The sequence below is a fragment of the Ornithorhynchus anatinus genome, chromosome 9 (genome assembly GCF_004115215.2).
Source record: "Ornithorhynchus anatinus isolate Pmale09 chromosome 9, mOrnAna1.pri.v4, whole genome shotgun sequence".
In the NCBI taxonomy this organism is placed as follows: domain Eukaryota; kingdom Metazoa; phylum Chordata; class Mammalia; order Monotremata; family Ornithorhynchidae; genus Ornithorhynchus; species Ornithorhynchus anatinus.
Genome location: NC_041736.1, coordinates 16,123,030 through 16,137,929, shown reverse-complemented (window position 1 = coordinate 16,137,929; position 14,900 = coordinate 16,123,030). Strand labels below are relative to the sequence as shown.

At 39.7% G+C, this 14,900-nt stretch overlaps 1 protein-coding gene across 1 annotated transcript in view; it reads right to left on the bottom strand.

Moving 5' to 3' along the window:
• Positions 1 to 14,900, bottom strand: part of MYO3B (myosin IIIB) — a 262,024-nt gene that overhangs the window by 240,396 nt on the left and 6,728 nt on the right. The window contains exon 4 of the mRNA XM_039913176.1: positions 11,879 to 11,955. Coding sequence (XP_039769110.1) covers positions 11,879 to 11,955 — 77 coding nt within the window. The remainder of the gene's footprint in view (positions 1 to 11,878; positions 11,956 to 14,900) is intronic.

The window sequence follows — 14,900 nt, the reverse complement described above, 5'->3', positions numbered from 1 at the left end:
AGGTCCACTTGCAAGCATGGGTCTCATGATGCTAACTTTATGGTTGGCCCCTTCTCTGGGCAAGGGCTTCCTGGTCCTCTCCTCTTATTTCATGCCACAATCCATTATGCCCTGGAAAAATGTATATGCAACTAAGCAAATGCCCAGATGTCACCTTGGACAGTCCAAGTAGTAGGGAGGCTATGAACATATGTTTCATGGTGACAGGCATAAGAGCTCTTAAAAAAATGCTCCCCCCTCCAGAGCTTAGGTGTTAGTATTTATTGAATAGGCACTGTGGATTTTTTTTAACTCCTTCGTTCATCCCTTGAAGAAACAACTCCCCCCACATGACTATGATAAATGATTGTTAAAACAACTTTCACAATAAATATTAAAATCCTTAATACTTAAACAACAGTGAAAGAACAAGTAGCAAAGGGGAAACTATATCACCCTCAAAGCATACACATTTTTTTTCAATTTATAAATAAAATGCTATACATACACAATCTGGTACCTAACTTGGGTCCATAATTAAAAATGCAAATCCCTTATTTTCCACTGCAGTTGATCTGCATTTATGGAAATAATCAGTTATGCGTTAATTTGTGGGTTTGTCTACTGCAATAAGCTCAAAATGTATTTGCTGGAAACTTAGTATTAACTATTTTAGGTATCTTGAATTGGGTTTATCATTGAAATATGTTTCCTCTCAACTGCTAGATTCCTCCTATTAGCCCCTAGTGCTTTTGCCATGTTATTCTCACCTCCCATATTTTTCAAATTAAGAGACTCTTATTTCGTTATGAAGTTTAGTGCTGCTTCATGCAAAACTAAAGGCTGAATTCTAGAAATTCATATAACCTCAGTCTGGGATATTATCAGGGGAACTCTTGTTGAAATGATTGCTCTGCTTTCTGATTTTCAAGGATATTGGAATTAATGGAAAGAAATAAAGGAGGAAAAGTAATCCAATTTCTATGGATTACTTAATAGAGGGATGAAAAAGGCTCTCTAAGTACCATCAAGATGGGCTGCTTAACAAGATATCTTGGGTTGTCTGGAGAAACAGGGAGGGAATTTTGTCTCTTCAATACAGGATTCCCTTTATCAATAAATAGGATCCGTATTGGATAAATACAAGGGGAAGAAGATCTGTCATTGCCTTAAATAGAGGAGTCAAGGCATCTAGATTTTTCCAAAATGATGCTTATTAGGCCACTTTGGAAAAACTATCTGTAAGGTGCAAAATACTGGACTAATTGTTTTAAAAGCATTTTATAGCCAAATTATCAAATCCAAATGTACAAAAGCCAACTACATTGGGAAATCAATAAGAAGTGATTCAACATGTAGACTACTCAGCTGAAAAGGGGGTGGGGAGGGAATCAAGACCTAAGAGGGGATCATGTGTAATTAGCAATACAGCAGGGGGAGGCAGAGATATGTAGATAAGACACTAAACAAAGTGAAATAAACAGACCAACCAAAGACAGCACAGTAGGCAAAGGACAGAAAGCACAGCACCTGAGGTATTTTTGTTTGATAGAACTAAGTCAACATTTGTCAAGCCCAATTACAAATGTCATAAAAATAATTTATCATATTTTGACTTGTAAAAAGGAATTCGTACCTCTATATAGTATATGCTTTCTTCCTCTTATTTTGACATTTCAAAGTGCATTTGATTTTAGAATTATATTGATAGATTATTTTTAAACATTTAAAGGGTCTATTTTTATTTTTTCTTGATTACTCTATTAAAATGAAGTCATAAATCAATTATGCAATTAAAAATTATAACAAAAGACTTGTATGTAAATTATATTCAGGTACACAGGGCAAACTAATTTGGAGAGGCTAATTTTAGCTAATAAGAGTTAAGGCAATAGACCTAAAGTTATTAACCCAAGGTTGACCTTAAGTCCTGTGATGCAGGAAAAAGACTGACTGGTGGCTGGCCAATGGTACACCCTCTGGATTTTACTCAGAATTTATGCCATATAATTTTTTTAAATGTTTTTAAAATGTTTTAAAAGATCCTATGAGTTTCCAAGCTAGTGTTACCTCACTCAAGTTACTGACTGGAAAATATAATAAAGGCTTACAACTGCAGACGCTGGCAAAAGATGCTTTGTCTTGGGAATAAATGTTAAGGATTTAACTCAGGCATTTTTTCTGTCCTTCCACATTCAAAGTTAAAGCTATAGAAATTATTTTTAAAGGGTACAAAATTATTTAAAGTATTTTAATATTATGAAACAAAAAGAGCCACATATTAAAATTTGAATTTTTATAAGCCTTTTCCTAGAATTTTAATAGGAAGCTTGTATCTTGTCATCTCCCAAAAAGAATTCAATCTAAACACTCACCAAACAGTTGCATTATACTAGCTGAAATCAGACAGAGAGCACTCAAGAAGGATCCAGATTACTATAGTGAATATATTCCTAATTGAAAGCTCCAGAATCATGATGCTCCAAGTGATCAATATTTGAGCTAGAGGTGCCCATGGGACATCCACTTAAGATGTCTTGAAGACAGGCGGAGATGTGAGCGGGCAAAGGAGAGCGATCAGGGCTAGTGAGGTAGATGAGTGTCATCTTTGGAGACTCCCCAAGGGAGTGGTGTTGATTGAGAATAGAAGGGGACCCAGAGTTGAGTCTTGAGGGATGCCCACAGTGGGGTATGGGAGGCAGAGGAAGAGCTGGTGAAAGAGAATGAGAATGAATGAATGAAGCCACAGTGGTGATGCAGTGTCACCATCGTCTGTTCCACCCTCAAACAATGAGAAATGCTGCTAATAACAAGAAATTCTTCCTAACCTAAATTACTCTTGCTACAACATACGCTTATTCACTTTTTCCCTGTTGGATATTAAAATGGGCACTATCTGCTTGCTATCACATCTCTAAAATCCCTTTATGTACTTGAACACTCAAAATAAATATGATTGAATGAATTAAAATATTTACTCAGTAAATAGATTGAAGTAAAATATACTCTCATACTCTCTTTTAAGCTAACTGCATTTCTTCATAATATAATTAATCTTTCTTCATAGGGCTTTGTACCACAAATGCTTGTCTTTCTGTAGTCCTTCGGCTGTGTGGACCAAAACTAGGATGATGTTCTAATAAAGGACTACAGTTTTACTTGGCCTTGGAAGTGTCAGGAAAAGGCTGTCATTTGAGATATTGAATAGCTTCGAACTTATATTCATTTGGGAGAGGCTGTTGAAAGATGGGTGAAGGGAAATATCTACTATTTCCACGCCAAATTTTAGAGTGGAAATCCAATGGTTTCAATGTGATCACCTGCTCAGACCACAAACTCTTCCAGCAGAGGTGGTGGGTCCCACAGAGACCTGGAGGAGGAATGGCTGAAGCAGAAGGAGACAGTTGACAGACAAATCTGCCTATATTACTTTTTCACCTGCCTGATTTAGTCTTTAATTCTTCCCTCTTCCAGCACATAGTACCGAACACCACAGCCATAACACCTCCTTGGAATGACAGCACAGAGATCATCTATCTTTCCACCCCTATCCTTCTTGCTCCCCACCCAAGAGATATATTTCAAATAAATCTCTCCCTTTTATGTGCTCATGTGAAACCCTCTATAAAACCAGAGAAAATGAGCTCCTCTCCTTAATGGCCACCATCTAAGGAGTAATAGCAGAAAACACCATAAACCTGTATATTTAGTCTAATTTTCAGTTATCTAGCAATGTGACATGCAATCCTGATTCCTTCTCTTCTCCCACCCTCTGATCACTTCCTCAGCAATTTTTCGGCCTGCCAATTAATCTTCCTACCAAAGGACAGTCAGGAGAAGGGACATAACAAAATCCTATTTAGTCTGTTCCCCTTTGAGTTAGCAGCTCTTGGAATGGTTGATTGGAGAAAATTGAGATGCAAAGAAATTCCCAAAGTAAAACTTTGGCTTATTTATGGCTTTTATTTACCACTGCTAAGCTGTTTTTTCTGCATTCCAAAAATAATCAAGAGCAGGAGAGACATGTGAAACAAAGTCACTGAGGAGACTCTGAAAAAGGATCTTTTTTCCTCATGCTTTTTCACTCAGGAAAGAGGACAGAAAAGAGTCAAACAAGACATAATAATGCTCAAGAAAAGAATCACTTCAACCCAGAATTCCAAATACCTCTTGCCTGTATTTCCACTAACTAGGAGATCACACAATTCAGAAACCCCCATGCCAAAGTCTCAAATGTCTTTATCCAGGATGATTGATTTGGTTCAACTTCAATACCTGACCTCCCTCCTACTAAAACTGTGAGCCCCATGTGGAATTGTGTCTGACCTGATTAACTTGTAGCCACCCCAGCACTTAGTACAGTGCTTGGCACATAGTAAGTGTTAACTGAATTCTACTACTATTATTATTTCTAAGTAACATCTCCTCAGTTTTCCATCTTGACATCTCTATCTCTTTTTTAAAAAGGTATTTTTAAGTACTTGCTATGCGTCAAGCACTGTTCTCAAGCCCTGGGGTAGATACAAGTTAATCAGATTGGACACGGTCTCAGTCCCACACGGGGCTTACTGTTTGAGTAGAAGAAACAGGTATTAATCGTCATTTTACAGATGAGGAAACTCAGGCACAGATAAGTTAAATGACTTGCCTAAGGTCATATTGCAGGCACATGGTGGAGCCAGGATTAGAACCCAGGTCCTCTGCTTCCCAAGCACATGCTCTTTCTATTTGGCTATGCTGCTTCTCTCTGCACCACCATGTTGCCTCAACTTCTGCAATTTTCTAATGACTATCAGTAACTTGAAAAGGAGGCAAGTTTTGGAGTCTCAGATATTTTTTCTGTGCTCTCAATGTAAGAAGGTAGTTTTAGGACAAGATGAAAGAGTGGACACCAGATGGACTTGGTCTGCTCAACCTGGCAAACAGTAGAGGAATTACAACAACTCATTTTGTGTTCCCAAATATCACTTTAATATAGGGAACTGTTCTGTACGGCAGGAGCCTTTGACTCTCTTCTTTGTAGCAGGGTAATAATAAAGAGCTATACTTTTCAGAAACTGCATGTACCTTGATCTTTCCTATCCCTTTTATGTGCTTACTAGAAAAGGAAAAGGCAATCAAGACTGGCACGCTCTCCTTTCTTCTCTAAAAACACTTGAAGACTGATTTACAGCCACAGACACTTTTGTTTCTGCTACTGCTGCCACTGTGGTTTCCGTATCTTCTCCTTTCAGGGTGGACTTGAGTCTTTGTCCCTTGTCTTTTCCTCATGGGTCCTTTTCCATCTGGATTGAGAAAAACAACATATACTTTCCTCCTCTGCTTTTTAGGAAAAGTTATAAGCAGTGCAGAACCATGGAGCTGTTTTGGGAGCAAGAACACAACATTAAGTGGAATAAAACCCAGCAGGGAAATGCATTGCTGGTGCTCAATTGAGAAGTTGCTCCTTTCATTTGGGATATAAAGCCTTATGCCTGTGCTGTCTCTTATATGTATGCCAGATAGGCTTTGATATTTCACCTCCAAAGGATGGGTTGATGTCACTCTCTTCCCCTTCTGCCAGCCCCTACTCTACACTGAGTCCTGATGCATGATTCAAAGAGGTCACTAAACACCCTGAACTTTGGGTTATGCTGTGGTAGAGGTAAAAGGATGGCTTGCTCCTAGAATGACTTTTGATGCTTAGCAACTGGTACATCTCTTTCACATCAAGGACTCTCAGTTCCATTTTCTGCTCTGCAGCATCCTTGTGCAAGGTATTGAAGAAACCAGGCAAAATCCCCAGGTGAATATCCAGCCTCCTTCAGGATGCCGTTCCTAGTTAGTTTTTCTTCTCCTCATGTGAACTAACCACTCATGGTCCCAATTAGACTCTTCACATGAGAAACAGTCTCTTTAACACTACAGTTATGGAAACAAAGGGATTTCAGTCTCCGGGTTCCTGCGATGCCAGAAGTTGTTTAGACTGGGGGTGGCATGATTAGTGATGTTCTGATGGATGCTGGTGAATGTAGTTTTTGCTGGGATGTAGCTAGTTATCAAGGCTGATAGTATTAGGGACCTGGGTGGGGAGAAGGGAGGAATAGAGAAATTTTCCATAAAAAGGTAAATTCCTGAACTATCATTTTCCACACCAAATCTGACAGGTAGCTGGAGGGATGAGGCCAAGGAGGCAGGAATTCTAGTTATGGAGACAGAGACTGGAGAAGGGAAGCTCTTTTGAAAATCCTCCCTATTTTTTCCTGTTCTTAGCTTTCATTTGCTGCTCTCTAGCTCTGTCTGCTGATATGTATTGAGCACATACTTTGAATTTATCACCTGCCCCATTAACAGAGAAATTAGTCTATTCCTATGGATTCCTACCCAAGGAAGACAGTAGAAGAGCAGATTTTGGCTACACTACAGCAGATGTGTTGTTCCTCTGCTCAGATTATTTAGCTCTTCACAAAAATGGACAGATGGAAGTAAAATATTTTTCTAAAAAGAAGCCAATTTTTTTCTCCAAACTTGTTTGAGTACACAGTCAGACCTCTGACTGTTTTCATCAGTTTCACTGAAAACTGTATTCTAAACACATGTTGGAGAAATTTTAAAAATAAAATGACTGTCAACACATCTCCTCCTATAGGTTTTCAAAAGATACTATTTTCAGAATCTTCACTCCAAGCTCAATACAACACAGGCAGAACTGGCAGACTGCAGCAGACAAAGAGAAAGGAGGAAGTAAAGGATATGTAAAGAGTAAGCAGCTTGCAGCGGAGAAGTAGGGCTGAAAGACTGGGCTGGGGGTGGAGGGGAGTCTCAGGAACAACAACAACAAAATAAAAAGCTCCAAGCCTGAGAGCCAACAAAGAGATGCTGAAAGGACCTAAACTACTAGGCCAGACAGAAAACAGAGAGTGTTGCAAATTAGTTGGGTAGGAAGGAGAGGAAAAAAATGGTCACCCCAAACCCTGAACCAGCTTTCAACCAACTATGTCAGCACAATGGGCTAACTGCAGGGTACCAAAGGACAAATGGTCAGTAACTCCATCCAGTTGGGGTACAAACGGAGCACCAGTGGAGAGAGTAAGAGGAATGACTTTGGGAACTGTGACTCTCTATGAGGTGTCTCCTTATAGATCTTCTCTCTTTTCTACTTTACCCCGTGCTCTTTGGTTCTCCTAGGATAACCTCCCAACCGGCGCTTGCTTTTGTCACATGCCTTTATCCCTGCATGGATCCCTCACTCCTCTCAAATCATTCAAATCACATCCCTTAATCCCTTCAAAGTTCTCTTCATAACTCCATACCTCAACAGGCATTCCCAGATGAATCACCCTTTTTCTAGTCATGCCATTTCATCAGTCACTTTAGCAATATGGACATCTATTTTTTTTTTATTTCCTCACTTGCTTTTTCTAATCACTTGCCTCAATCCTCTTACTCTTCTGCTATATTATATAGCTCAAATATGCTTGTTTCCTCCACTGCAAGTTTCTGAGGCCTGGCACCAAATCTTTTATTTTTCTTGTATGTTCTCAAGGAGGCTCAATATAAAGTAGATAATTAATGCTATTGATGATAAAGGGAAACTGTTCCAGATTGGGTTCCACAACAAGAGCGTCTATCATTTGCTACAACAATGGCTGTCTCAATTCCAAGGTGTTGAATGGTCATCTACCCATTCACTACACTGTAAGCATGTAGTATCTAAAAGTTTTCTGAACATGGAACTCTCAACCATCTGACTGGAACTCTAACACCATGAGAGGATCAAAATAATTCATTATTTAATAATTAATTGCATTAGTATTTAATAAGCATTCATTTGGAGAAGAACAGAAGGAAGAAATGCCATGTTTACTGCCCACAAGTAACTTACTGTCTAACAAGGGAGACAGACATGAACATATTTCCAACCGCTGTACTTAAAATAATCAAAAAATAAGGGAAGCAACATGGGCTAGTGGAAGGAATATGGGGCCTGGGAGTCAGAAGACCTTGGGTTCTAATCTCAGCTCTGCTACTTACCTGCTCTGTGACCTTGGGCAAATAAATTCTCTGTGCCTCAGTTACCTCATCTGCAAAATGGGCATTAAATACTCCCCTCCAATTTAGACTGTGAGCCCCATGTAGGACAGAGTCTGTGTCCAACTTGATTACCTTGTAGCTATCCCAGCAATTTGTACAGTGCCTGGCACATAGTAAGCACTTAAAAACTACCATTAGAAAAAATTAAAAATACTTAAGAAATAATAATAAGAAATAATGTTGGTATTTGTTAAGTTCTACTATGTACAGAGCACTGTTCTAGGTGCTGGGGTAGATACAGGAGAATCAGGTTGTCCCACGTGAGGCTCACAGCCTTAATCCCCATTTTACAGATGAGGTCACTGAGGCACAGAGAAGTGAAGTGACTTGCCCACAGTCACACAGCTGACAAGTGGCAGATCGGGATTCAAACCCATGACCTCTGATTCCCAAGTAAATAAACATATATACAAAACTGCTGAGGATGAGTATGAATAAGTTTATAAGTTCCTCCACCTAGTCCTTCTTCATTCCAGCATAACCCAAGTAAACTACAGTATAAATTTTCTTTTTCAACTTCACAGTTAATGTTAATACTTTATATTTGAATTAAAATAATATTTCACTTAACCAAAGCTACCCACAGCTATCTTTAGAATGAATTGAATGGTACTGTCGTTGACTCTAGAATAAACTCATACAGTGCTATCTCTCCTGGGAGAATTCTTTCCAATGAGTGTACAAGTCATTGTATCACAAAATACATCATAGAATATAATTTTCTTATTATATTGAATTGCTTTGCTGACTCAGCTGCAGTTCCGCAAATCTTAATACTCTAAAATTAATGTCATTGTACAATATCCATTTCCTCTATCTTACCCTACCCAAGATTTGCAATGTGACATTAAGATAATTCTGTTGTCATTTTGCTCTGCCCAAAAGAACTGTACCCTGTGACTGATATTTACTATTGATTTCACCCTGGCCACATTTACTTAGATAACCAGTTCGAAGGAAATCACATTTAAATTGGCCTTTTCAGTTACAGATGCTTCTGAAATGAGGATGAAAATCTCATAATGATAAAGTCAAAAGATAAAAAATTCAACTAATCAAAATAAAAGCAACCAGTGTCTCCTCAGACGGTAATCCCTTAATTTGAAACTTTAAAAAGATAGCTATTCAGTAATAATTCTTATCTTATTGGTTTAGTGTTCTAATCCATAAAGTTACTTTTAATATAATTACATATGTAAAAAGTGAAGACCAGTGTACCACCTTGTCTTGTCAGCCCAGTGTGCCACCTTGTTTTGTCTTGTTTTATGCTGTCGAGTTGTTTCCAACCCAAAGCGGCTCCATGGACACATCTCTCCCAGAACACCTCACTTCCATCTGCAATCGTTCTGATAGTGTATCCATAGAGTTTTCTACCAAAGATTTAAATACATTTCTACTGCCCATCACATCAAAATACTGATATAATTGGAATAATTAACTATTCAATATCCTAAAATAACTAAAACACTATTTTCAATTTTTTTATTGATATCAAAGCAGGGAAAACAACAGGGAAGGCACTCATCAATGTGTTAGCTAAGTAAATTCTGCATTAGGAAGATAAGTATGCTGCGGGAATGAGATGACTCTTAATTTGTCCCCAGTGTTTTTAGCTAGGTTTCAGGAATTTCATCAAGAACCACAGAGCAGACCTCTGCCCTTGCAAAAAGCTTGATGGAATTGTTAGTGTCGGCACAGCGCAGCCAGGCAGTTTCACTTTTTAAAGTCTTTCATAAAGCCAAATCCAAAAGGACTCCCACACAGTATACTGCCTACTAATCTATTTATCCACCTCAGCAGGATAAAGGCCTGACCTGTCCCTGCTGAGATCTGAACCAGTTCCATGGAACAAAGCTCAAGATTAGATAAAAATTATTCTCTAAATAAAAACTGCAGTTATTTGGCTCAATCCATCTGAAAATTGAAACTCACCAAGGAAGAGCACAACCTCTCTGTGAGTCATCGTCACCCTTCCCCCTGCTGCAAGAGGCATCCAAGGCTGAACCTCACAGTCATTAGAAGGTTCATTCATTCAATCCTATTTATTGAGCGCTAATTGTGTGCAGAGCACTGTACTAAGCGCTTGGAAAGTACAATTTGGCAACAGATAGAGACAATCCCTACCCAACAACGGGCTCCCAGTCTAGAAGGGGGAGGCAGATAACAAATCAAAACAAGCAGACAGGCATCAATAGCATCAAAATAGATAAATAGAATTATAGATATATACACATCATTAATAAAATAAATAGAATAATAAAAATGTACAAATATACACAAGTGCTGTGGGGCAGGGAAGGGAGTAGAGCAAAGGGAAGAAGTAGGAGCGATAGGGAGGGGAGGAGGAGCAGAGAAAAGGGGGACTTAATCTGGGAAGGCCTCCTGGAGGAGGTGAGCTCTCAGTAGGGCTTTGCAGGGGGCGAAGAGAGCTAGTTTGGAGGTTGGGAGGCTGCAGCCTCTCAGATCTGGGGCCTGGACCCTGCAACCACTCAAAACCAAAATATCCCATCTTCCTAGCTCCCTCCCATCACCACATCCACTCATCCTTCAACTCCGTCGCTCAAAGGTCACCCGCCTGCTTCCAAAAATCTGTGTATCTGATCCCATCCCATCTCACTTTGTAGAAACACCTGCATCCACTCTTCCCTCCATGACTGCCTTAAACCACTCATTCTCAAGATACCTCCATCCCATCTTCATTCAAACATAGCCACATCTCCTTTTTCCTAAAGAAAAAACAAAACACACAAAAAAACCAATTTTCGGGACCCCACTGCACAATCCAGCTACAGCTCTATTTCCTCTCTCCCATTTCTGCCCAAACTCTTCACATGCGTTATACATAGCTGCTGCCTCTACTTTCTCAACTTCGACTCTCTTCTTGACTTCTACAGTCTGGTAGAACCGTATACCACTCAGAACAGTCTTCTCCCCAAGTTCACTAATTATCTTCTTCTGGCCACATCTAACAGACTCTTCTCTGTCTTAATACTCCTCAACTTTTTTATGGTATTTAATAAGTGCTCACTAAGTGACAGGTACTGTTCAAAGCATAGGGGTAGAAACAAGATAATCAGATTAGACACAGTTCATGTCCCAGATGGGGCTCACAGTCATAATCCCCATTTTGCAGATGAGGTAATTTTGGCACAGAGAAATGAAGTGACTTGCCCAAGGTCACACAGCAGGCAGGAGGCAGAACAAGGATTAGAATTCAGGTCCTCTGACTCCTTGGCCTGTGTTCTTTCCACTATGCCACGCTTCCACCCCTAGTGTCTTAATTATGCTAATACTACCTGGCTCATACATAGATAAATTGGAGGATCTGATTCCTTTCCGCACCCCAATTCAGAAAGGCTAGAGTCATGTAGCCAGGGAAATTCTGGCAGGGGACTGTGACCTCATGCATTACTCAGCCGGCCTGGGGGTTCACTCAATGACAGTTGTCACCCAGGAGTGCTGACAGTCCTGTATTCTCCATCTTACTCCAAGGCTGGCCAACTATATCTTTGGGAATTGCTCTGAGGTTAAGCAGGGTGGTAGTACGGTTAGGGAAGTGAAGAAAGGCTGATATTGTACTGATACCCATGTTCAAAAACTGGGTTCCCAGGCTGGTCTAGATCTCTGTGTTTCCCTAGAGTTCGTTTTTGTTTTAGTTCGCTCTCTCTCTCTCTCTCTCTCTCTCACACACACATACACACACACACACACACACACACTTTCCATCATTCACATTAGGTTTGTTCCTTTCGAAAGATTTCATCCAAATACACACATGTCCTTGCAGATATGCCAGTGGCACAGAAATTGGGCAAACTGTGCTTACCTCAGGTGCCATCCAAAATGGCGTGCCGACTGACGTGTTTCTCCGCAGCCGAGTACTGGTGAGTTGGGCTGAAACTCCTATAATAGAGATAAGTCTGTAAATTGCAAATAACAGAGAATTGTCCCTTAAGTCATTCCCAGATCTAGTGAAGTCACCAGGTAAGGGGATTTTCCCGATGACTATGCCTGCAAAAATCACAGGAAAGAATCAGACAGGGCTCTTGGAAGAGAGACTCAAAATTTTCATTTGTTCACGTATATGACTTCTACCTCTAAGGATAAATTTCTACCTCAGAGACAGAAACATTAGGGAATAGTAATGATAGTACTTATTATGTGCTTACTGTGTGCAGAGCATGGTAGGAAAGCATATTCAGGTAGGAATTCGACATGGACCCTAGGAATTAGACATGGACCCCATCCATCAAGGGGCTCACAGTCTATGAATCTAGGTGGAGTAGAATTGGCTCAGATAACTGGGCAACAGACAAGGAAGCTTTATTGGCCAAATGATGAGACAGACTGATCAAAACATTTCAGTTTTGAATTCAAGATTTTTGTTAAGAACAGAGGGGAATTTTCAATGATTTCATTCATGATTTAAGCATCTTGGGCTCCAACTCTTACCTTCTTCACTCTACCTGTTATCCACATCAGCATAAGCATATGGCAACAAATGGATTTACTACACTAGCAAAATAGAATCTATCCAACCTACAAATAAAATATTAGACATGCCACAAATGCATGTTTGTTGGCAGTCCCACTGCAACTGAATTTAAGGGCACACTTTGAGATCTGAAGATGAACTTAAAATTATTAGCTATTGATTACTAAATCCAAACAATACCCAAATGGGTTAAAAAGTGGCAAAAGGGCTTATCAAAATGCAAACAAAATAACCTCAGCCTCTTTTACAGAAGTTCTGCTCAAGTTTGAGGTGCACAGTTTTAATCAGTTTCCAATAAAAATAATTTTAAAAGGGGTTAAATGGAAATGAAGGAACTGGAGGTAAAGCCTTCTGATTGAGAATGAGGCCAAGTCATGTCAATTCTGGCATATTTTTTGTTGCATGATTGGAATTCAGCCAGTTTCTGGGTTAGGAGGAGGATGCTCTCAAATTCTTCAGTCAGACCTCACAAGGAATAACAGGGAAGGGAAGAGGAAAAACTACATTCTCCATGAAGCAGAAGGAAAGACTCACTCCATTTTACAACAGTAAGGGCCTTTTCTGGGGGATCCAATGCCTCAAAGTTGTCTTGAGGGATGGAGGGGTCCAGTGGGAAAAAAAACCTCAAAAAAATTACTTTCTCCTTTCAGTGCTCTGGTAGAGTATCTTCCCTCAGCTCTTAGAAGCAGGCTCTACATGGTAAGAAGTATTTTTATCCCACAATCAATGGCATTTACTGGGCACTTACTCTGCAAAGCACTATCAAGTGCTTGGAGAATTCAATAAGGAAGACCATCCTTAGTTGAAAAGGACTTTCTGAGAAAGAAAGGCTCCAGTTGATTACATCATTTTCTTTTTCCCTTGAACCCATCAAACTAAAACACAATGCTGCCCACCAGGAGCTTATGGTCTAGTGCGTGGGGGTGGGGGGGAGGGGAGGACAAATATTAATATAAATTTCAGATAGAGGAAATGTCAAAGTGGAGTGGGGCTAAGGGAGGGGTGAATGTTTAGTGCTTAAGGGGTACAGATTCAACTGCCCAAGTGCACCTGATTAACCTTGCAGGAATAGAGGCCAGAGAAACAGGGGTTGGTTTTCTATTTTTGGGCTTTCTGGTTTAAATTTTAGTTTGAGGTTTTTAAACTCTAATCAAATTTCCTTTAACATGATTTACAATTGTAATATTAAAACATTAACTCTGGCCACTATTCTGGGTAGGAACCAAGTTCAGCCATGCTTAAAGGGGCTTTTGTAGCTCTAGGATCCCTATCCTGGTCAACCTCCCTCCCTTCTTTTGTTTTTTGAAGTGCACTGGGAACAGAATGTTTAATGTATTTCATCTATTTATTCCTTGCTCACTGTACATCCTCAGAGGAGCCCCACCTCAAGAATCTCCTGAGTTAACAATTTTTAAACTACCCCCTAACATCTCTGAGACCATGCATTTGCAGATCTTGCTGGGTCATAGTTCTAGTTGGGCAAATGATTTCAAAAGCTATACCTACACTTTAAAGCATCCTTAGTACTTTATTTCATTATTCTAGTCCTATCAATTAATCGACCATATTTGATTACTTGCTCTGTGCAGCATATTGTACTAGGGGCTTGGGAGAGTACGATAGAGTTAAACATGATTCATCTCTTCAAGGAGATTACAATCTAGTGGGGAAGACATGCATTAAATCAATTACAGGAAGGAAGACACAATGGAGTATAGAGGGGAGCAACTAGGTGTAAGGGGGAGCATGCAAATATCCAAGTGCTTAGATAATGTGGAAATGCTGAAGTGGTAGTGGTTGAAGTAACAGGGTGGTAAAGTGAGAGTTTAACCAGGGAAGGCCTCCTGAACTCCAATCATGCAAATGTGCATAGCATCAAAATTGAGCCTTTCAGAACATGCTGAGAAAATCTTTAACAAGTCTGTAATTGAATATAATTATTTAACACAACTGATGGACCTACAGTATTGGATTTAGGATGTATGAGTGCTCAGTAATAGTATCTATGATTCCTTGGCTTCTTTTGATGGGTCATTTCCACCTGTCACGTGGAGACTCTCTCTTCAGTGGAAATCGGTCTCTAATACAACAAGAGACCACCTTCCCCATCTTGCTAATCACCTATGGTCTCCAAGTGAATAGACTGGTTTCCTCAGGATCAGAGATGGTGTCTAAATGGGCTCAAGAGTCTCCCTCTTTTGGAAGCCCATCCTTAGTTGAAAGGGACTTTCTGAGAAAGAAAGGCTCCAGTTGAATACATCATTTTCTTTTTCCCTTGAAGCCATCAAACTAAAAACCTTCTCCAAGATGACAGAATGCAGTGTAGAAACTCTACAGGGACTACTTCTGATCA